The sequence below is a fragment of the Rattus norvegicus genome, chromosome 12 (genome assembly GCF_021556685.1).
Source record: "Rattus norvegicus strain SHRSP/BbbUtx chromosome 12, alternate assembly SHRSP_T2T, whole genome shotgun sequence".
NCBI lineage: Eukaryota > Metazoa > Chordata > Mammalia > Rodentia > Muridae > Rattus > Rattus norvegicus.
In genome coordinates this window covers 49691922-49715118 of record NC_141545.1, presented here as the reverse complement: position 1 = coordinate 49715118, position 23197 = coordinate 49691922, and the positions used below count along the sequence as shown (strand labels likewise).

At 50.9% G+C, this 23197-nt stretch overlaps 1 protein-coding gene across 4 annotated transcripts in view; it reads right to left on the bottom strand.

Annotated features, from left to right (window-relative positions):
• Positions 1–65: 65 nt before the first annotated feature.
• The window catches only part of Ssh1 (slingshot protein phosphatase 1), a 62335-nt gene continuing 39203 nt past the window's right edge, over positions 66–23197 (bottom strand). For all 4 annotated transcript variants that reach the window (XM_087578608.1, NM_001427479.2, XM_087578607.1 and 1 more), the window contains 8 exon segments: positions 21798–21992; positions 20495–20588; positions 18850–18978; positions 15996–16042; positions 14865–15011; positions 13051–13251; positions 9752–10301; positions 66–6702 (listed from right to left, as the gene is read on the bottom strand). In XM_087578608.1, coding sequence (XP_087434734.1) covers positions 5479–6702; positions 9752–10301; positions 13051–13251; positions 14865–15011; positions 15996–16042; positions 18850–18978; positions 20495–20588; positions 21798–21992 — 2587 coding nt within the window. In that variant the 3' untranslated portion in view covers positions 66–5478.

The following is a 23197-nucleotide window of genomic DNA, read 5'->3' as shown; positions in this document are numbered from 1 at the left end:
ACACCGGGCATCTTGGCAAGGGCCCAAGGCAAAACGCAGTACACACACAGGCACGCACTCACGGGACATGTATAAAGGAAGTGTTTATTCTCATCACGAGAAGCACGCAGACTATTATGTACAGTACACACCAACAGAAGTAAAAAAAAAAAGTGCACTATGCCTCTTCTACTGAAAATTCACAGTACAAAAGATACTGCCTTTTAAATATATAATATAAAAAACAAGAAAAACAATACAAAAAAAAATCGAAGTTGTAATGTGACGAAGGAACCCGGCACGGTGGTGGCTTCGGGTGTTTGAAAGGTGAAGGATGCGGTCTGGTGCCACTCCTCCTCTGGAGTGAGCTGTACCCATGTAGCAAGGAGCTCAGGACACAGGCAGAAGAGGAGGGAGTGTGAAGGGGTGGAGGGTAGGCGTTGGCAAGCCTCTGTAAACTAGAGGGCGACCTTGAGAGGTTCAGGTGGTGTGGTCTTGGGCTGTGGTTCAGGGAACGCTGGGCCTGCACCACCTCTCGGCTGCCTGGCAAACCAAATCTCGTCCTTCACTACCTACCTCAGGTTTTCGGGGTTTGCCGATGTCCGCATAGCCTGTGGGGATTCAGCAGGCTGGGTGGAGTAGTCAGGACCCAGGATGTCAACTGCATAGCAGAGTGACACACATGGATGGGGGGTAGGGACGAGCTCAGGTGCTAATCTTAACCACCGGGACCGAAGTACCCAGCCACGAAAGATGAGAGCTGAACGGCTGCGCATAAATACACAGTATTTGTAAACGATTATTAAGGCACTCAGTTGTAAAAGAATAATTACGGGGTAGAGGAGGAAGCAGCTGTCTTCTCATGCAGCGAGGCCAAGGGGCCAGGGCGGCAGAGGCTGTGTGTCTAAGACAGGGACTGAAGGAGGGACTGTGGTGTCTACCGCAAAAGGGAACGGGGTAGTCAACCCTTCTCCAGATGGCCCCTGGTGGCAGCACTGCAGATGGGTCCAGGGCGACTTCCCTGCAAAGCTGGAGGACCCACAGTGTGTGAGGAACAGCATACACCAGGTTTGATCGAGTAGAATACACTTTTAAGTATAGTATGTATAATGCATACACAAGGCATACGCACATACACACAGCGCATATGCAAATACTTATATGCATATGTCCATACACAGTGGACTCTCACACCTCCACAGTAACAAAACCAAGGGGCTTTGGGTAGGGGAACACCAATGACCTTCATCTGCCCTTACGGTCAGCAGGAACCTAGCCTTTAGGGTGGGAAGGAGAGTTTCCCTCATCAGCAGTGACATTGCAACCAATGTGGGGAAGAGTGAGAGTCTCCCTGGTCCTGCTGGATTGCACAGCTAGGGTCGGGCAAGGGACCCTAGGTACACGGGTTACCCTGAAGGCATTCGTTGGGTGTGCCTCAAGAGCCCCGCTGAGCATCAGCCAACCCACTGGGGTTGGAAATGAATTCTCACACCAGTAAAACTGCCAGCGTGTAGAAGGTAACTCTTTTAAGGGGCGGTGATGTGTGATGTCTCTTGTGTTCTCGTCCTTGCTAAGGAGAAATGGTCCCCGAAGAGCAGGAGATTCGAGAGCCTTCCGGGGTGGTCCCTGAGATTGGTGCCCAAAAGTACAGGGCGGCTGTCAACATCTAATCTCTCTTGGTTCCATCCTGAGGCACCCTCCGGGCTTTTCTCGGGCAGAGGATGCTGGGTCGGATCTTCAGCTATAGCAATGGGAGCAGAGCAGTGCAGCCATCTGGGAACCCGTGAGAGCCACGGGGATGAACTGCATGTGGCCAGCAGGGCTTCCGTACTGAGAACGAGGGGTGGGGGATTTGAGAAAGACACCTTGCTCTTAGTTCACGCAATTGGGCATCCAGACTCCCCCCACCCCACCCCCCTGCCCAGTACCCATCTCCCTTACACGTCAGGAAGCCTTCTGTGTGGACATACAAGGCCACCACATGGCTCAGGCTTTTGGGAAGCTATGGAAGTGCAGGCGAGTGAGAGCGAGGAAGAGCAGCCAAGTTCCCGGACCATCAATCAGAGCAGAAGGCTCTTCTTTCAACAAGGACATTCGGTGAAATTGGCAGCCATCGAAACTGGTGGCTCAACGCTGCCTAAGTCCCTGTACCTTTGTTTGCTAAGGTTACACACACACACAGCTAAACTAGCCAGGCATAGAGCAGCTCACAGAGCTAACATTTTCGGGGGAGGGGAGGGGGGTGGAGGTCAAGGTTCTACACAGCCTTGAACCCAGGGATCCAATGGCCTCCCCATCACAAGTGTATGCGACCAACCGAGCCTGGCTGGAACAAACTTTTCCTGAGACAATACGGGAGCTGATGCCACTGCTGAGGTACGCCTTAGCTTAGCGAGGGGATAGTTTCACGGAAGCCTTTCTGGTTAAAGGCCGATCCGTGTTGACAGACAGAGCCAACCTTCCAGGAGGAGTGGAAACCATGACTCCAGGGATTCGGTTCTAAGGATGGGGAGGTTGCTGGGTGCGCCAGTTCTTCTAAGACAGGTGCAGGCAGTCTGCCAGCATCCAGAGACCTCCTCCAGTTTGCCCTCCTCCTGTCCTGACTCTTTGAACAGAAATTACGGCTTTTCAAAATGAGGGTTTTCAAAAATCCTGCCGCTCTTACAGATGGGATTAAAAAACGCAGCGGAAGCCTATCATTACCAAATCTAGGGAATTATTTTGACACAAAAATTGACCCACCATGTGAAATTGAACTTGGCGACATATATTAACTTGGCCTTTTTTTTTTTTTTTTTGCTTTTGTTGGCCGAGGGGAGAATAGAAGAAACCCACAGGGTTTCAGGAAAAAGTGGATGATCGCTTTTTAAGGTGACTGCCATTGACAGTAGTGGGAAAATAAAGCCCTGTAAAATAACGCACATGTATTAAAAAAAAAAAAAGTCACGCCAGGTAGAAGAGTTCTGAGACAGAGCTCACAAAGACCCCCAGAGGAATGAAAAGAGAACTGGCCTAGATCCTAGAGACACTTGGGCGTTCACCAGGATGGCCGTTTTGAGACTCCGTTCTAACCAGTGCGGTGGAGGCCCCCATCCGTGTTCTTCCAGAACACACCGTATCCTTAAAGATGTTGTGGTCTCACGGAACTGTCTGGCTGAACCAGCCAACCGCAGGATGGAGCTGTGGTCACCTCCACAAGGACTCCGTCTGCTCAAGAGGTAAAAGGACAGCTGGCAAGTCTGAAGTGTAGGCGGGAAGGGTTTGGTCTGAGATATCCAAGGAGCAAAGGCAGCCTTCAAATATGTCCCCTGTCTTCCTGCCATGTTACAAGCAGCCCTGGGGCATCGCAAAAAACCAGTCAGCAAGCTTTCTACCGGGGCTCGCAGAGAAGACATCTGAAGCAGGTAATGCCATCTTCTGGTGGCAAGGTTATTTACCACTTCTGAGGTAGAATCGCACTCTGTGGCCCCGACTGCCCTTTAACTCACGATGGACCTGCCTCGGCCTCCTGAGGGTAGGATCACAAGTCTAGACCGTTTACCCTTAAAAATGTTACAACTAAGCCTGGGGGCACGAAGGGATGACACCTGTGATCAAACCAGCATTTGGGAGGCTGAGGCAGGAGGATTGCTGTGAGTTTGAGGCCAGCTTGAACTACAGGGTGAGAGGCTACCTCAAAAATAAAAACAAAAGCCAAACCCTTGAGAGGCAGAGGCAGATGGGTCTCTGCTGAGTTCGAGGCCTACCGGGTCTCCAGAGAAAGTTCCAAGGCAGCAGAGGGTACTGCAGAGAGACCTTGTCTCAAATTAAGAAGGAAGGAAGGAAGGAAGGAAGGAAGGAAGGAAGGAAGGAAGGAAGGAAGGGAAGAGGAAGAAGAAGAAGAGGAAGAAAAGGAAGAAGGGAAGGAAGGAAGGAAGGCAGCCAGCCAGCCAGTGTTCGCACACACTGTTAATCCCAGCACTAGGGAGGTAGAGGCAGGCAGATCTCTGAGTTTGAGGCCAGCCTGGTCTACAGAGAAACCCTATCTCAAAACACCAAACCAAACCAAAACCCAAAACCACCAACAGAGCCCAGGTGATGTCACAGGGCTGTGCGCCACCATTTGCCGAACACCAAGTCAAGGCTTTCTGCTGGTCGGTCGGCCTCGCTGCTTGTCCCTTTTCACGATGGGCACCAGGAGAGGCCCATGATTTGAACACAGAACCCAGGCCCCCTGCTTCATTGAGCTAACCTGCACTCATACCTGTGCTGTGGCCAAGCCTCCTCTGCCCCATCGTTACAGCATGGCAAGCTGGAGACAAGGAAGCAGTATTCTATTCTCCCCATGAGAAGGGACACTTCATAAACATCTGTGAAGCTTTTTTTAACAGACTCTCTCCTCTCAGAGTGACTCCTGGGGAGCAGCTTGTAAGAAAGTACCCGTTGCTGACCTGCCTTTCCTTTCAACAAATGTGGAGATGGCACTGAATGAGAGCCTTGGGTGGAAGTGGGGGTGGGGTTGGGGGTGGGGGTCACAGTGTCTCAGCGGGATGAACCACATCCCAGATCCACGACCTCATGTCCTGAGGTCCGGAGGTGGTCTGAATTCCAAACAGGATGCCTTGTTAGCAGCAGACAAGGCTCAGCAGTGCCCTTCAGCAGTGCCCTTCTCTGTGATTGGGTGACGTAAGCTTGAAGCCAGCAGCTGAGGACCCCCCTGCCTCCGCCCATGGGCACCAGGACTGTTAAACGGGCGCTGCCACTAAGTGCCTTCCTCTGATGATATTGCCTCACTGTTCTTGGGATAGTCAGGTTCAAAGTCTTGATGCTTCTGCGGGTCACCACCCTCAAAAGAATAAAACAAACCAAACCCAAAACCCCCCACAATTCTCTTGGAAAAACCCTTCTGGACACAGCATTGTTCCTCGGATCGAGCCTCGGTCATTACTATTTTATAAATGAAATGCACAGTGAGCGGAGAGGTAGGCCTTGTGTTGTCCTCGGAGGATTCTCCCTCGAGGACCGGATTGAGCCGGGAACATGGGCAGCGGGGACCTCACCACTGTGGCTCCTTTACTCGTTGCAAACTGAGTATTTTGTATGTACACACATAGTTTTTTTTGTTTTTTTTTTCTCTCACTCTCTCTGCCAGGCTGGCCTAAAACTCACCAAGTAGCTGAAGATGACTTTGAACTTCTAATCCTTCTGCTTCCACCTCCAGTGTTGGGATGTGGGTGTATGCAGCCTTGTCTGGTTTTATGGGCTGCTGGGGAATCAAACCGAGGGCTTGGCGCGTGTCAGGTACACACTCTCAACAACTGAGACAAAGCCCCAGCCTGTGTGTATGCATCTGAACGGTACTCCGGGCTGACAGTTCCCGGGTTGCCCAGGCCCCACCCCTGGGTGTTCCCCCTCACAGGCTCTAGGTGGGGAAAGCTCAGAAGGCTGAAGTCGTTAACACAAATCAAGACACGAGAGCGGATCAAGACATTATGAAGACCTCGCAGAGCTGGAAGCTAGTCAGCTTTTGTTCACCCTCACTGGGATTTTCAAGTTCTCTGGGGCGGATTTCCCTGATGGTTTGGAGGTCGCAGAGGGGTCCCTAGGTGCGGCCTGGGGTTCGGGCAAGAAGGAAGAGAGAGTGCACTTGGCATCCTGTGAGTCGGCGATGGTTGACGTGTCAGCCTCACTGGACAGGTCCTCCGTGGAGAAGTTGAGACTTCCCAGCTTGGCGAGGGAATGGGAACGTTTCAGTGGGGAGGACACAGTGAGACCGGCCAGGCGGAGCCGCGTCTCGATCTCCTGCGCCCGCTGCTTCACCAGCCCTGGCTTCCCTCGGACACTGTGGATGCTGTCGCTGCTGGAGCTCCGGGTCAGGTTGGAGCTGATGGAGGAGGGGGTGGGAGTGTAGCACGCGGACTTCAGGAAGTCTTTAGAGAAGTCTTTACTGGTGTGATCTAGGCGGAGGAGGAGGGTAGGCGGAGGGCTCTTCTGTGAGGCTCCGCCCACAGGCTTCTCTTCAGTTCCAGCTTGGCTGTCTAGGGCTGGGTGTGCAGGCTCCTGACCCTCCTCGGGGATGCTGGCCTCCAGCCTGCTGGCGGCACTGTCCCGGCAAGTAGATGGTGAGTCTGAAGGCAGGCTCTTCAACCTCTCCAGCTCTTTGGTGTGCTTTCGGACCAGGCCTGCCTTCTGCAACTGGATAATGGACTCCTGATGTTGCATCAGGTAGCTATTGGCGGTCGGCTTCTCCCCCTCTTGACTGAACAGGAGCCTCAGGTCCTTTGAGGGCTTCGGATCTTTCTTGGTCGACAGTTCTTCCTTTGCCGCCGCCTCCGTATTGGCTGCGTTCTTATCACAGTGGGAATTCTTCGACAGGAGAGATTTCTGAAGGGCTTTCGAGGTCTCTCTGGAAGGCTCTGGAAGGCTTGCTGGTGGTTCCGGGGCAACCCCGGCTCCAGAACCACTGACATCTGGCTTCCTGGAGCCCGCTGGTAGTAGGAATGGAGAGGTGTTAGCTGGACCTGAGGTTGGCCTCTCCGGAGCTCGGGACCTATTGCTCGTGTGGGCCATTGGGGAAGACGTGACGTGGGGGAGGAAGGTCGGCTGGGTGCAGATGGCAGAGGAGCTGGGGTCTTCATGCCGCTCCATGAAGGCCTCAGGAGCCCCAGCTGCTGGGTACATGCAGTCGGCACAGGATGTATAGGGAGGCTTCACTTTGCTGAGGATCCCAAACACCGCATCACGCTGCAAGAGACAGAGGACAGTGAGGTGGCTCAATGCCATGCCGAAGACCAAAATCACGAAGAGGGTAGCCATGGTAGGGGAGGGTGGCTGGCTGGCTGGCGCCATGGCTGGGGAGGGGCAGTGCTTTCATCTCATTTGTTCAGGATTACAGACCCCTAGGGACACAGTGGATCGTAAACAGAGGTCAGCACAGTGTAAGAGATGTCTTGATTTTCCACAAGCCAAGATGTTGTCCTGGGCAGACCTTAAGCCATACGGCTGGGATAGACTCCCAGTACCACCCCCCCCCTTCTCTGTCTGTTTCCATCACCCACCAGGCTGACCGTTCCCTGGCCATGGTCTGGAAAGCAGGGTGCAGGCCCCGGGGGGCTGGAGAGCCAGCTCCCTGGTTAAGAGCACTTCCTGCTCTTCCAGAGGATTTGAGTTCAGTTCCCGGCACCCGTGCCTGACAGCTCACAACTGCCTGTAACTCCCGGGTATCCAACGCCTCTGCCTTCTGTGACCACTGGCATTCATGTGCATGTATGTACACACACAGAGATGCCATTAAGAATAAAATTTAGGGGCTGGAGAGATGACTCAGTGGTTAAGAGCACTGATTGCTCTTCCAGAGGTCCTGAGTTCAATTCCTGGCAACCACATGGTGGCTCACAACCATCTGTAATGGGATCCGATGCCCTCTTCTGGTGCTTCTGAAGACAGCTACAATGTACTTATACATGAAATAAATAAATCTTTAAAAAAATAAATAAAATTTAAAAACATCAAGAAGGGCTGGAGAGATGGCTTGGCAGTTAAGAGCACTGACTGCTCTTCCAGAGGTCCTGAGTTCAATTCCCAGCAACCACATGGTGGCTCATGACCATCTATTATGGGATCTGCTGCCCTCTTCTGGTGAGTCTGAGGACAGCTACAGTGTACTCATATTACATAAATAAATTAAAAAAAAAAAAGAACTGAGGGGTTGGGGATTTAGCTCAGTGGTAGAGCGGTTGCCTAGCAAGTGCAAGGCCCTGGGCTTGGTCCTCAGCTCCAACCAAAAAAAAAAAAAAAAAAAAAAGGAACTGAACAGAATTGACTCTGCACCATAGAAAGAGGGTTCTCCTGGGCTGAGAGAGTTTGCCATGGGGGCAACTGCAGTCTGAATACAGCAAAACCCTTCCCTGGCGGCACACCGTGTAGCTCGGGAACCCCTGGTCGCCATGATGGAGGGAGGGGCAGAAATGGTATTTAGACCGCCTCCAACACAAACTCAAACATACTTAACTCCATGTTATGCTGTCTCCCAAGGGACTTGCCTTTGGTCACTGGGGCCTCAATGAACAGGACAAGGACTTCTCTTTGGCCTCCCTGTGATTGGCGATGAAGGAGGTGAGAAGGGTAAGGGCGGCTGAGGGAGCCAGCTCTCTTCCCGCTGCCCAACAGTGAGATCCCTCAACTTGTGGGATAAGCAGCCTTCCGGACGCTGGGTTGGGGGGGGGGGGAGGTTGTCTCATAATTCTGCTACAAATGCAGCCTTCGTAACCTCTTTCCATAACTCCAGGAGGTTCAGGTCACTCTGCACGGCCAACTCCTGGCTCAGGCTCACAGGCTGTGTTCTTACCCACCAGCTTAGCCCGTCACCCCTCCCTCTGCTTAGAGTCCCCTGTGCTTCCCTGGGTGCCCAGGACATGGCACCCGGCTGCGCCAACATGCCAGGGGGCTCAGCCACCTCTCACCTCCATTACCCCACTGCAGCACGCACGCGCTACGGTCCCTCACACAGGGGATTCTCTGCCCAGATCATAGCTCCCTGGTCAGCACCGCTCCTCAGCCTGGGCCTAGCAAGTCGCTCCCCATTAGGCCACGGATGATGCACCTCCCCTCTGGGTGCATCAGAGGACAAGCTCTGTCCTCTTTTGTGCCCTTGCGAATAAGTTTGCCTTCCTTTGTCTCATACACGTGGGGCTCAGAGACACAGAGCAGGACCTCACACTGGCCTGACTCACCTTTTAGGTCTAATTCTGCCAGGTTCTGGTGCCAAGTTCCCTGAGCCCATACCCAAGCTGCTCTCCTGGTCACCATGGAGTGACTCACGGTCGGGTCACTGGGGCTAGCCGCAGGACAGTGGTCCCAGACAAAGGCATTTTACGACATCTGTTCTCTCTGAAGGAAGTGGTGGGCAGAGGGGGAGGCATGTAGTTCCTCTTTGGTCTGCAACATACTTCATTACTTAGAGGACAGCAGTGAACTGCCTGGGGTGGCTAGGTCTGTCTGTCTGTCTGTCTGTCTGATTCTCCCTCCCTCAGCATTGTAGCACAAAGTTAAATACAAACCAACTTCCTACCTCAGTGTCCCCACTGAGAGTCGTCACTGCCTATGGAGTGGCAGGGATGGCCAGGGAACATGAAGTTTCTGACCCCAAGCCTTTGGTGAGTACCTGAGAGGCAGAACCCAAAAGTGGCAGCTCCCTTGGCCCTCTGCAAAGACAGCCCTGCTTCTAGGTCACTGCCAGATGTTGGAACAAGGAAGACAGGACCTGGGACCAGCGACTTTCTGAGCAGCCTGAGGTTGTAGTAACCAAGGCACACTGCGCATCACCCCTCAAGGATGGTGGCTATGAGGGACCCAGAGAGCTCGGTATTAACACAAGGCGGAAGATGAGACACCTGGCAAAGCTAACCCACACACGCTGTCACTCTGCCACAGCGGACCACTTAGGAAGGAGATGGCACCTCTGGAGATTTGTTTCAAAGCCATCTGAGATGAAAAGGTTGGGGGGTGAGGGGGATGGGCACTGCTGAGGGTGCAGCGATATGACTCAGGAACACCCTGTATTGACACAGTGAGAACTGGGACAATGGCATGACTCGGGAGCCCCACCTTAGATAAGGGGTCTTCTGCAAGGCTTGAGTGTCCCCACTGTGTACACGTGCTACCTAGGCAGGTATAGCAGTCCCCCTCCCTCTGAAATAAATCCCGTGCGCTGAAGTGGGGACTGTACAGTGAGGGCTGCGGGTCGGGTAGAGATGATGTGGCATGCTGCTCCCCACAGCGGTCCCCAGCCTACCTCAAAGTCATCGGGACAGCTCCTCTTGCTGTTGTTGTTATTTAGGTTTTCCTGGTCAAGCAAACCTCTCTCCAGCTGCGTGGAGGCCCGCCTCCACCTCCCCGGTCTTGGGCTGCCATCCTTCTCCAGCTCCTCCACCTGAGGCAAGGAGCCGCTGCGGGCTTTGGGGCTCCCAAACTCCAGTTTCCTCTTTACATCCTTTTCACACAGCCTGTCACCTTCCTGGGAACTCGGGACCAGCTTGCGCACCTCCACTGGCTGAGCCTCATCCTCTAACAGAGCATCCCTCTCAAGGTCTTCTAAGTGGACCAGGCCACCCGCACCATCACGGTGGGGAAGGAGGAGGGGGTCCGAGAGTCTTCGGAAACAACAGGGGAGAGAGGGTCCTCCCGAGGGCAGGCTTCTCGGGAGCCCGGGGTGGGTGGCATCTTCCAAACAGGGCAGCTGAGTATCCAGGGCGCCATCCAAGGTCTCTGGCAAGAACTCACTGGGCTCTGCTATGGTGTCATCTGCCGGCTGCTGGCGCCACAGTTTGTTATGTCGCTGTTTGCTGTAAGGAGAAAGGGCAGGAGGTGAGCTGAGAGCAGTACCAGCAGGTCCTAGAGGGCCGGGTAGGGGATGGCCTGCAGAGTCAGACGGGGTCAGGAAGCAGGCTTCCCTCTATTCACCGCCTACAGGAGCATCCTTTGGAGACTGCTTGCCATGCGGTAACAATGTGGCAGCTGCAGAGGGAGCTTTGACTGGAGGTTACGCCCCCTCCACCTTCCTGTTTGTGCTTATCTTATTGTGTGAATCTTAGTCAGGACAGGGAGGGCTCCAACCGTGACAGTATCAACCTTTTCACACCTACAATGTGAGAAAACTCAGGGGTCAAGGCAGAAGGCATGGATCAAGCTCTCTGCACACCAGGGTCCTGAGGCAAACGGAGATTCCAGAAAACTCCCAAGTATTTGTTTCAAGCAGAGACTACAGGTCTGTTCTAAATGAGTTCCTCTTTTTATTCCTTTCTTTTTAAGAATCAAGCTCAGGCTAGCCCCAAACTTATTATGTAGCCAAAGCTAGACTTGAGTTCCTGATTCTTCTACCTCTTTCCTTCCAAGTGCTGGGATTACATGCCTGGCTGGAATGAATTCTCCTGATATTTTTTTTTCTTTTCTTCTGATATTTTTAATTATTACTTTCACGTGGCCTTGCGTCTGACAGCAGACATTCTACCACTACCAGCCTTATGGCATTAAAAAGTTATTTTTTACTAATCCTTGAGAATTTCATACCATATATTTTATCATACTTACCCTGGCTTCACCACCCCAATTTGTGTCTTTTAAAACTACCCACTGAGTCCAGTTTATGTTGCCATAACTCATGGATATAGGTCATGTCAGAGCATGGGCAACCCACCAGAAGCCTCCCCCAGAAGCATCAACTGTCAGTGGCTTTCAAGTCAGGGGCAGGGGCTGGCACTGCTTTTATAACACGTTTGAAGGTATAAGCCACGAATAAAAGCAGAGAGAAAGAACTTTACACGACAGAGGTAATCACCAAGATCGCCTCCACCTCCCAGGCTTCAGAGTGAATCCACACTGTGGGGTATGTGGGGTGAGACCAAGAAGCAACTACAGATTGCCTGCAGAAGCTCATCCGTGCACTCCCTCCACTGACTGCAATCCAGGTTCACACCCCACAGTATGGGTCTGCATGAGACCCTTGACTAGACTGCGATGTGGGAAGGCATCAGGTGAACTGGGTCAGGCAACCTTCACTTCAGTTCCCTAAGCTAAGGGAGAGCAATGCATACTTTACCTCCTCCTGCTACTGCCTGGGAACCTGATAGATACTCTTTGAAACAATGTAACAGCCCAGAGATGGCTACAGTGGTTCTCCCAGCCTGCCCAACCCGGCAGGAACACTCTGCCTCTGGATTCCTTCTGTTCTACCCAGAAATAATCCAGGTGGCTGCTTGTGCAGACTGGACACGGAGCTGGGAGAAAGTGAGTCCTCAGATACTGGCATCTGTTCCAGCAGGGTAGGACCTCTGGGGGGAACCCTTACCACCCTTACCACCCCGCCACACACACACCCCCCCACCTCGTGCAGCAAGTGCTTTCTCTTGTGGCAGTCAATGCATGTGGGTGTAAACCTCTTTCCTGGCACACCTGAAGTCACTGTGTGACTTGAGACAAGTTAACCTGTCGGCGTTGCCTCCCTCTGCTCACTTGTAAAGCAAGAAGCTGAACTTTACACTAAGGTGTGGAGCAGTTTTAGCAGCCACACTGGTGAACTTCCGGGAGTCACCCTGCAAAGGACCTGTAGTGACTGCTCCTGAGTCCTCACTGAGCCATGCCAGTTCTTAAACTGCAGTAAAGTGTGCCATCTCGACCACTTCTATCTACACAGCCTGGCAGGACAATTCCCAACACCGCGACACCACCGTCTCCGTAACTGTCCCCGGTGCAGAATGCACACCACCCACTAGTCTCTGTCCCTTCCCTAGCCTCTGGCCACCAAGATCGCATTCTCCATCTCTAGGGACCTCACACAAGCTGGGGCCACACAATTTTTCCTGATAGCCCCAGAGTTTGCTTGGAATGCACTACACATCAGAATTGCCCTTTTATGGTGTGAGGAGATGGGACCTTGATAAATGGCAGAGGCCGGGCTTGAATTTCCGGGTCAGGCAGTTTTCTAGCTTCAGTTCCCTATGCAGCTTCACCCACAATCAGGAGCTCCTTCATCCAACTGCCTTCCTCCAGTGGGCAGAAGAAGATTCCTGTGTGCTCTCCCTGTTTACTGACCCACTCATCCACTGGCGGACTCCGTCTCTGTGCTACCATGAACAACACCGCCTTCAACACAACCTGTGAGCCCGTCCTTCTGGTCTTCCGGGTGTACCATGAGGGACCACCAGCAACTGAGGCTCGGGTGTCACATCCTTAACTTAGAAGATGGAACTGGGCTTGGGGGAATATTGCAGGGCTCATGTGTGGCGAATCAGACTCTTCAGCCTTGAGTTTGGCATAAAGCAGGTACTTAGGAAATGAATTCACTCAAGCCCACACCACATACCAGGACATGCCTTGGATAAGGAGTTAAGTACCTTCCCTTGCCCAGCGAAGACAAGCTTTCTACATGTGCCAACAAAATCAAAACGGATCCCTCCTGGAAGCCACTAATCAGAGTCCGAACAATAGTTGTTTTTTACAAGCCAGCTCCCGGGAGGCTGGCTGCCAGTTGTGGGAGCTCCTGGCAGCTTGGGCAGCGTTGTCTGCCAGCCTGTGTCTAGGTGTTCGTTCACTCACCTTGCATCCAGGATACCTTCATACTCCGACAGCTGCCTCATAAAGCCTGCGTTGGGCCGCGTGATGCTGCGCTTCTGTTTCACATAGTTAAACGCTTTCTCCAGGGGCCAGCCAAACTCCTTCATGGCGTACGCTATGACCGTGGATGCAGACCGGCTCACGCCCATCTTGCAATGGACCAGGCACTTGGAATGGTTCCTTCTGCAGGGATGTGGGTGTGGGGACTGAGAGCAAGGATTAACAGTGTCCCCCACCTACACGTTATCTCACAGCCCCAACCCTTCTCTGCCCTAGTGATCTAACACACCTCTTAAAGGAAATTATCTTCTCTGTGAGATCAGTTGGCCCACAGTGGGAGAACAGATGAACCTGCATGGCCTGACCCAGCTTTCCAATATACCTGGCTTCAGGATGGAATCTCCTCTGTCACTGGGATACGGGAGGCTACCTACAGCCACTTCCCAGGCATCGCTTGAACTGTTAAATGGGAGTTCTGCAAAAGCCACTGAGCCTCGACGGCAGATGGAGGCCTCTGAATGAGCTACTGTCGAAAAACAGGCCAGCAAGGAGAAAACGCTGCGCTCTGGGGAGAGTGAGCGCCCAGAGGGAGCATAGGGGATGACAGCAATCTGGCCAAGAGAGAATGGAGCCAGGGGGAAGATGGAGCCAATCTGCTGCTTGTAAGAAGGCTGTGCTGGCCCGGGCACAGCTGATTTCCGAGATACAAAAGGAACAGTGACCGACCCTCTCCTTGCTGGAGAAGGTGAAGGCTGTAAGGCTGGCAGAGGCTCCAGCAGGGAAGCTAGGATGGGGCCAGGGAGGCTCCTAAGTAAGAGGGTTTTTCGCTGTAGCACAGGAGTGGGAGTTGGGGATGGGGCACGGGGGTCTTTGCCTTGAACTTCAATACAACAGCTGCTCCAAAGGAGAGTAAAGAGGGGCCCCAGGGCTCAGGGACAGTGCAGATGGTCCCATTTCAGGACTGCCCTGTTCTAGGCACACAGGAGCATGGAACTACTCCAGGAAAGGGTACAGCCTGCATTCCTTGGGGAACTCTCCAAGAGCCCGAAGACCAGCATGTACCGGCCCTTTCCAGGAGAGAGCTCCCCAGTGGCATTTGGGTATTGAACCCCAGCTGGCATCTACTGATGATAAACACTGGATTCAATGTCACACTTGAGGGCACCCTGTGAATAAGGCCCACTCTGGTGTCTGGTGTTTCTGCACATTTACAGGTTGTTATGAATGTTCTTAAGGGATGGATGTGTACAGCGCTTTGTATGTCCATGTGGACGATTACATGTTATCACTTGGATCAAAGGTTATTGTGTTGTGTGTTCTTTCATGTGGCGATTTAGTTGAGTTCAAGAGAGTGTGTGGTGGCTGCAGACACTGGGCCGCCACAGAATTAGGGTGTAAATTTCTGGCATGGTGGCAACCTGTCTTGGGAACTGGATGGGTAGAGAGAGAGAGAGAGATTGTTGCCAGGCTCAGAGAGAGGCTATCAGCAGTGTGATATGGGATGGAGCAGAGTGGGTGAGATGCTTTGCTGACAGAGATGAAGATATCAAACAGATGTCATGGGGTGCTATGGTGCTGGACCTAGTGCAGGATAAAAGACAGCATTATTTTAATTTTACTGCAACAGGAAGCTAAAACGAAAACAATGGTCGACCAGATAGTCCCACCTCTTCAGACATTAGGCTTCTGTATCCAGGATGACCTCTCCTGTCTGCGGTTAGCTTCCTTATCCAGCCCGGCCCGCTACTCATTCCTGCCCCACCATTCCTCCCGAGGCTGCCTTCCCACAGGCTTACTTCGCTTTGTTTATGAACTGATAGGCCTCATTCCAGTGGGCAAGAAGGTCCGTGGTCTCCTCGTCATATACTCGGATGTTATGGTATGCAAACAGGCCAGGGAAAAAATTGTCGATTTCTCTAGTGACATTTAAAATGTAGTCGACCCTGAAAAGAAGCAAAGAGCCCAGAGAATCAGAACAAGGGACAGGAAAAGCAAAGTTACAAAAATCTGGCAGAGAAAAGTCAAAGAATATGCACACCACGGGACATGCCTTTGTGGTGAGAGGTCTGTTTACTTATTTATTTATTTTGCTTAATCGTCATCTTTTGCGTGAGTTTTCTTCATAGGACAAGAATACATTATTCAAAAGTAACCCACGTCATATCAAAACCCCTTCACTTAATGGTACATTCAAGACCAGTTTGGGTTATAGAGCAAGACACTGTCTTAAAAACAAAACAAAACTTCCGCTCTTAAAATAGTTAAAAAGCAGAATGTGCTTCTCTAACTCTCGTCCTGTTTGAGGGCATCTGCTAACCCAGACTCTACAGCCCTCCCTCCACCCTGACCCAGCACACTCATTTCCTGAAAACCAAAACAGTTTTGGTAACTGGAAAGGGTCTCAAATAGGTTTCGCCAAGCATAACAACGCCTCAAAGAGAGCTCCCTGAATCACCGTATTTATTCCCGGTTAGACTGTAGCATGAGGACAGACACTGCTGGGGGGATACCTCTCACCGGAAGTTCTAAGGGTGTACTTTAAACTCTGTTTAGCCTCAGTTTTCAACTGCAGCAGGTTCAAGAAGGCCAGCTCCTTGGACCACAGAACGGTGATTTCGTGACTGCTTTCTTCACAGGCTTGGTTTAAAGGTTTGCTCCTGCCACTGAACATTTCTTAGAGACAGACAAGTTCCTGCCCAGCAATGACTGCCCAAGGCCAGGCTGTCCTCCATCCCCCAGGGTGACTAAGTTGCACCCAGACCCCCACAATCACCTCCGACTCCAGGAAGAATCTAGAAACCACGGATTACTGGGTCTAGTGCTCCGAAGCACATGAGCCCCTCCAGCCATTGCAGAGACCAGGCTGAGGCAATGGCAGGGCAGAGGCTACCTATGCTGCCTGGAGAGGTGGGGAAGAGGGGACTCACCCTGAGCCCTGCAGCTCCTCCAGATTGGATGCATTCCACTCGGAGCCCTGGAAACAGATCATACAAAGCCCTGTGAGTGTTAACACTCCAGTCTCAGAACTACTTTCGGCACAGAGAGGCTCACAACCATCTGTAATGGGATCAGATGATGCCCTCTTCTGGTGGGTCTGAAGACAGCTACAGTGTATTCACTTACATAAACTAAATAAATAATTCTTAAAAAAAAAAAAAAAGAGTTCCCACCCTCTGACCCGGTAATTCTGAGTTACAAACACCTCTTCCAAGGAAATAACCAGGGCTCACACAGACCCTTAGGAACACAGGAGGGACATTTAGGGCTATTCATGGGAAAAACCATGGGACTCAGTAACATAAATGACAATAGATCCTGATGATGGGCACTTCAAAACAAACCATCCCATTACACAGAAGGCAGAGGCAGGAGCATTGCCATGAACTTGAGATTCAAGGCCAGCCAGGAGTATATAGTAGGAGTTGTTTGGTAACTTTTTTTTTTTTTTACACAATAACCTTTTTTTTTTTAGAGATTTATTAATTTATTATATATACAACATTCTGCCTGTATCCCTGTGGGTCAGAAGAGGGCCTTGGATCTCATTACAGATGGCTGTGAGCCACCATGTGGTTGCTGGGAATTGAACTCAGGACCTGTGGAAGAGCAGTCAGTGCTCTTAACCTCTGAGCCTTCTCACTAGCCCTGTAAGGGTTGTTTGGTAAAATAATCATCATGATGGTGCAAGGAGGCGATACTCAAGAAACAAAAAAAACAAAGAGGGAGACAAAGTCTACTCAGGAGCAGTACAGGCAGAGCGTCTGCTGTCTACACAGCATCAGAGAAAGCCAGTGCTGGGCCCCGGGTTCCAATCCTAGCCCTAAAGGAAACTGAACAACGGACAAATTAACACAGCAAAATGCTGTGAGTGACAGCCTCCCTGTGGGAGTTGGGAATAGTTTTCCTCCCTTCAAATGACTTGTTTCCAACTGTCTATAGCCTGTGTGAGTGGATACATTGATACACTGTATCCAATTGTCTATAGCTGTGTGACTGGATACATTGATACACTGTATCCAACTGGCTATAGCTGTATGACTGGATACAACGATACATTGTATCCAACTGGCTATAGCTGTGACTGGGTACATTGATACATTATATCCAACTGGCCATAGATGTGTGACTGGATACATCGATACATTGTATCCAACTGGCTATAGCTATGATTGGGTACATTGATACATTGTATCCAACTGGCTGCAACTGGATACATTGATACATTGTATCCAACTGGCTATAGCTGAGTGACTGGATACATCGATACATTGTACCCAACTGTCTATAGCTGTGTGACTGGATACATTGATACATTGTATCCAACTGGCTATAGCTGAGTGACTGGATACATCGATACATTGTACCCAACTGTCTATAGCTGTGTGACTGGATACATTGATACATTGTATCCAACTGGCTATAGATATGTGACTGGGTACATTGATACATTGTATCCAACTGGCTATAGCTGTGTGACTGGGTACATTGATACATTGTATCCAACTGGCTATAGCTGTGTGACTGGGTACATTGATACATTGTATCCAACTGGCTATAGCTGTGTGACTGGGTACATTGATACATTGTATCCAACTGGCTATAGCTGTGTGACTGGATATGTTGATACACTGTATCATTAAAAACTCTCCCATTCCTAGTCAAGGAGCTGGGAAGAGAAACACAAAGGGCAACCACTGATGCACTTGAAAATGCAGCCACTCAGTCCTAGAAAGACCCTCCCTGTCTTCGTATCTCAGTCTCCTTGCCGACTTCCTCTCCTGAGCTCCCCAGGTCCTCTGGGGCTCAGGGTTTGGTCATCAAGCAATGTGAGCTGGACTTTCACATCTCAGAGGCAGCCTGGAGCAGAAAATTCCTTTAACATCTGCTCACAGGAAGAATGCACAGGCACCCCGGCTCCCCAGTCTCCACCAGCTCCACAGAGCTGAGTCCTTTGGCTATGACCACCACCTAGTGGAGAGAGTGGAGGGAGTCGCCTTCTCACATCTCAGTGGATAAAGTAGGAGACCTGTACATGCGGGGACAGTCACATATAAACAAGAATATAAAATATATACGTTCAATGCTCAGGAGGCTGAGGTAGAAGATCACAACTCTGGGCTAGCCTGAGCTGAGCTACAGAGTGAGCTTCTGTCTCCAAACCTACTTAAAGCCCCCCCACCGTGTGTGTGTGTGTGTGTGTGTGTGTACATATGTATATACATAGAGACATCTATTTATGAAGACTGAAGGGGCCCCTTGGTGGCTAATACCATCTTCCTTCCACTCCCATAATGAAACACTTTCTCTTCTAAGCAGTCAATGTCCATAACCAAGCCTACAGACTCTGCACTTGCCGACTCCAGAATGTACCTCACTTAGCCATCGTAATCACTCGATGAGGGGGAGAGACAAGTTGACTCAGTGGGGTGGGGGTGGCTACATAGGGCAGGTAAAGTGCTGGAGCGGGAACATGGCCTTGCTGGGTCTGACTTTCAATTCATGATCCCCTGGCTAATTTTAGCAACCTGCTTGCCTTTGAAAATTGGCCAGTTGCCTTCTATGGAGATTTACGTACAGCCTGAAGATGCCGAGTGCAGGAGACACAGTGGGGGTGGGGTGTATCCTTCGGTGGACTCTGAGGGGAATGGCTCAGCTACCTGTGTTTCTGGTAGGTGCTAAGGCACAACCTTATCTGGGTTGTATATGTCTGTGAGTATGCTCCCAAAGGAAGTCCCAAAATTAGGTCCCCAAACCAGGTCCCACCAGAACTGGGATTCTTACAAGATAAAGATGGTCAAAGATAAGGGAGGGCTTGTCCATCTGGCCCAAGATGAGCAGCATCTCGTTATCGATGAACTCCTTGAACTCTTTCAGGTTGCAGTTCATTTGCTTCTCCAGCTCATTTCGGATCTATGGGCAGGACAAACAGGAGAGATGGGGAGCGGAACCTATCAGAAGTGATCTGTGGGCGGGATAGGAGTGATGGGGGCGTAACCTATTGGAAGTGATCTGTGGGCAGGATAGGAGTGATGGGCAGAACCTATCAGAAATGATCTGCTCGGGTTGGGGATTTAGCTCAGTGGTAGAGCGCTTGCCTAGGAAGCGCAAGGCCCTGGGTTCGGTCCCCAGCTCCAAAAAAAAGAACAAAAAAAAAAAAAAAAAAAGAAATGATCTGCTCAAACAGGAAGGAGCCCACCTCTGCACAGGTGTGAAGCCACAGTGGGAACTGTGACTATCTACAAAAAGTGTGAGTTTGTCCTCATTCTCTTGCCCAGGGTAATGCATTTAGACACAGGTAGCGCATCTGTGTGGAGTGCAGGCATTCATTCTCTCTACCTACAATGTAACCCAACTAGAGGAAGCCCATTGTCCTCAACAAAGAAATATGGTTTTTTTCTAAGTTTTTTTCTATTGAGTTTAAAACCTACACATTTACAGTGAAGTACCAAATACACTGCAGTGGGAAGGTAAAGTCGCTTTCTAGAAGGAAAAGGGATAACAGCATGATTTTTTTTTTTTTTTAGAGTATTAACCAGTTAAAGACGAGGATTAAAGGTTGAGGTAGGAATTTGAGTGAGCCTTGAAGTCAGAGAACTTCTGTAATGGTCCTAGAATTAAAGTTGTGTGCAACCCAAGGCGGGGCCCTAGATTTGTTTGAGTGTTCGGTTTACATGTATGGCTGTGCACCATGTGCCTGCAATGCCTGCACAGGCCAGAAGAGGGCGGCAGAGCTCCTCTAGAAGGTGTTTATGCAGGGCTGCGAGCTACCATACCGGCACTGGGTATAGCACTCAGATGATCTGGAGAAGGAGCCAGTATAATTATTATTACTATTATTACTATTACCACTATTATTGTTATTATTAATTATAGCAATGGACGAAGGAAAAACTGACCTGGGAGAAGCTTAAAAGGCACAGGGAGAAACCTGAGAATTACATCTCCTGTACAGCACAAGGCTGAGGGGAAACACAGATGCACAAAAGAACACTGCTGACTGAGGTCCCTCGGAGGACTCCAAGGACCTGTCCTCAGGGCTCAGAGAGGGCAGGCAACCTGCCCATGGTCTCCAGAATTAGACTAAAACCGAATGCTAAGCCCAGGACCTCCACAGACAGTGCCACTGCAGAGCAAAGTGTGGGGAGCCTCTAGCATGGACGAATGCACACATATTATACAACAAAAGATCCCGGGCCTGCCTCTGCTGAGAAGTTGGCAAGACAAACTCGTGTGATAGCTTTGTGCTTGCTATGGGCCTCGAGGGAGGGTTGGGGAAACAGGGACAGAGGGGGAGAGAGGGGGGAGGGTTGGGGAAACAGGAGGGAGGGGAAGGGGGAAAGGAATGGTTCATAGAGGTGGTAGGTGAGTGGGGAAGGGGGAGGAGAATATTTCAGAGGCAATGGTAGGTGACGGGAGGATGCCTTACTTCCTTAGAAGTCACATTCTCAAGGTCCTGGCTCATCATGATACTCCGGAGTTTGGCTTTAATGAGACGCTCAGTTCTTTCTCCTTCTGTCGGCCTAGGAGGAAAACATATAGGAAGCTAATATACATTTAAACATCTCTACCGTATAGAGAGACACCTCACAGGGACCTCACACCCTCGGTGGTTCTCAACAGGCACAGGGTGTTGTGGGTGTGTGTTCAGCATGGGCGGGGTAGAGAAGCTCCGTCTCCAGTCCCACAGGAGCCCACATAGAAAGAGAGCAGGCCTGGGTAGGGGACCCGCTGCCCATACAGGTCACTTATAGTAACGGCCAACACCCTGGGCTGTCAGTCCCCACCTGACCCTTCTACCTCGGGCCACTGCTGTATCCTCATTAAGTGTTCCCATGAAATGAGAGTCTGGGCACTCCCTGTCAGGTCTGCAGGCCAGCCCTGCTAATTAGCTCTCAGGGCCATGGAGTGGAGACCTGGATGGTCCACTCCCCAGCTGACTTCAAATGTCTCAATCAGCACCATCCTTCCGTCTCTTCTCATGACATCTTGGTTGTGTCTGGTCATTTCTCTCAAAACCAGAATCTCAGCTAACACCTCGCTCTGGGGGAATGGGAGAGTGTGGGCTCAGGTCACTGTCTTTGCTGAGGGTGCTGTGAAGGCGCAGACAGCCCTCTGGATCAAGGTACCCAAGACCGAAGACTCTGCACCTACAATTCTAAGTGAAGCAGGGATTAGAACCTAAGGGGACACGGTTTAGGTACAGAGCGCAGATGTAGCAGGGCGGCATGTTCCTGTATTGATCTGATGAAGTGGGGGACTGCTCCCCACAATTGTCTCTAAAGGGAAAGAGGGTGTGTCTATGAGGGGCTGAGGCCCTTGTGAGGTTTCTTCGTCTATAGTGTACACACACACACACACACACACACCTTTTAGAGCAGTGGTTCTCAACCTGTGGGTCATGACCCCTTTAGGACGGTCGTGTCAAATGACTCTTTCACAGGGGTCGCCCAAGATCATCAGAAAACACAGATATTTACATTGTGATTCACAACAGTAGCAAAGTTACTGTTATGAAGTAGAAACAAAAATAATTTTATGGTTGGGGAGTCAGCTCATTATGAGAACCTGTATTCAAGGGTCACAGCATTGGGAAGGTTGAGAACCTCCGGCCCACAGGTACAGGTTCCGTCAGGTTAAACCTGTCCTAGGAAGGGGTTCTCAGTCAAGGGGCTGCAAGGGACCCTGAGAGGACCGTATTGATCAGTGTGGGAGGCAGCTTCTGCACATACTTGTCCACGAACAGCGCGGGGGAGTCGGGCCTCGTGGACTCCAGGTCCTGCATGGCGTTCCATTCATTGATGCAGCTCTGCTCCGAGCTGATGCAGCTCTCATAGTAGGTGGCCCAGATGAGTGCCACTCCCCCCGGGAAGTAGTTATGTCTCCGAGCCACTTCACAGGCCTTGTGAAGCACTTGCAAGGCAGACCTGGGAGGGACAAGGAGAGAGAAACTCCGGATGGGGCGGGGCGGGGCGGGGCGGGGCAGGGCCGGGGCCCAAGGGAGCGGGGTGCAAGGGGGCCGCTAGGGGAATCGGGTTCTGCAGCTCACCAAGGGTGCTCCCTTTACCAGCAGTGGAACAAGCAATTCAGAAAGGATTCCCTCTTGGAGGCGCTGCTCACAAGGTGTGTGAAGGACACAGAGCTAGATACAGCTATCAACTCCCTCCCAGAGGCTGTATCAATTAAGGGGGCAAGCAGATAGGCTATCCCTCACCATTTCCAAAAGAATAAACAGATGCAAGCAGCAGACCCCATCCCATTGCCCCTAAGTCTTCCAAGCTGGTCGGGTCGCATTCCAGCAACCAACTCCAAAGACTTGAGATCTGCAGGCAGGGCTGTACTGCAGGCATCTATGGGCTGTTTAAAGAACAGCAGGGGGTTGGGGATTTAGCACAGTGGTAGAGCGCTTGCCTAGCAAGTGCAAGTGCAAGGCCCTGGGTTCAGTCCTCAGCTCAAAAAAAAAAAAAAAAAAACCCAAAAAAAACAAAACAAACAAACAAAAACCAGCAGGGGCTCCGAATGCACTTCGGACCTGCTTCTCTGTATGTAACATCTTGGGGATAGGGGGGCTTTAAAATGTGTATGCTTTATTTAGTTAGCATTTTTTATTTCTTTGAAGGCTAGCCTTATCCTTTGAGACAGGGTCTTTAAAAAAAAAGTATTTAATGTATGTGAGTACACTGTTGCTATTGTCAGATACACCGGAAGAGGGCATCGGATCTCTTTACAGATGGTTGTGAGCCGCCATGTGGTTGCTGGGAATTGAACTCAGGACCTCTGGAAGAACAGTCAGTGCTCTTAAGCGCTGAGCCATCTCTCCAGCCCTGCCTTTTTTTTTTTTTTTTTTTTTTTTTTTTTTTTTTCTTTTGACAAGAACTGAAGGCTGAGAATTTCTCAGGGAATGGACAGCTGAGGGAGGTATGGCAGAAGCAGAAGAGGACGGCGATGGCGCGCAGATAGAGCAAAGCAGCCCAACCATCCGTTTGTCTGTCTGTCTGTCCCACCATCAGGGCAGGATGAGAAAATAAACTTTAGTCAAATGTTTATTAAATTCAGTTCTAGTTCGTAAAATAGGGGGTGGGTAAAACCAACCACCGCTGCCACAAACGATGATAATTAATATCGATTGAAA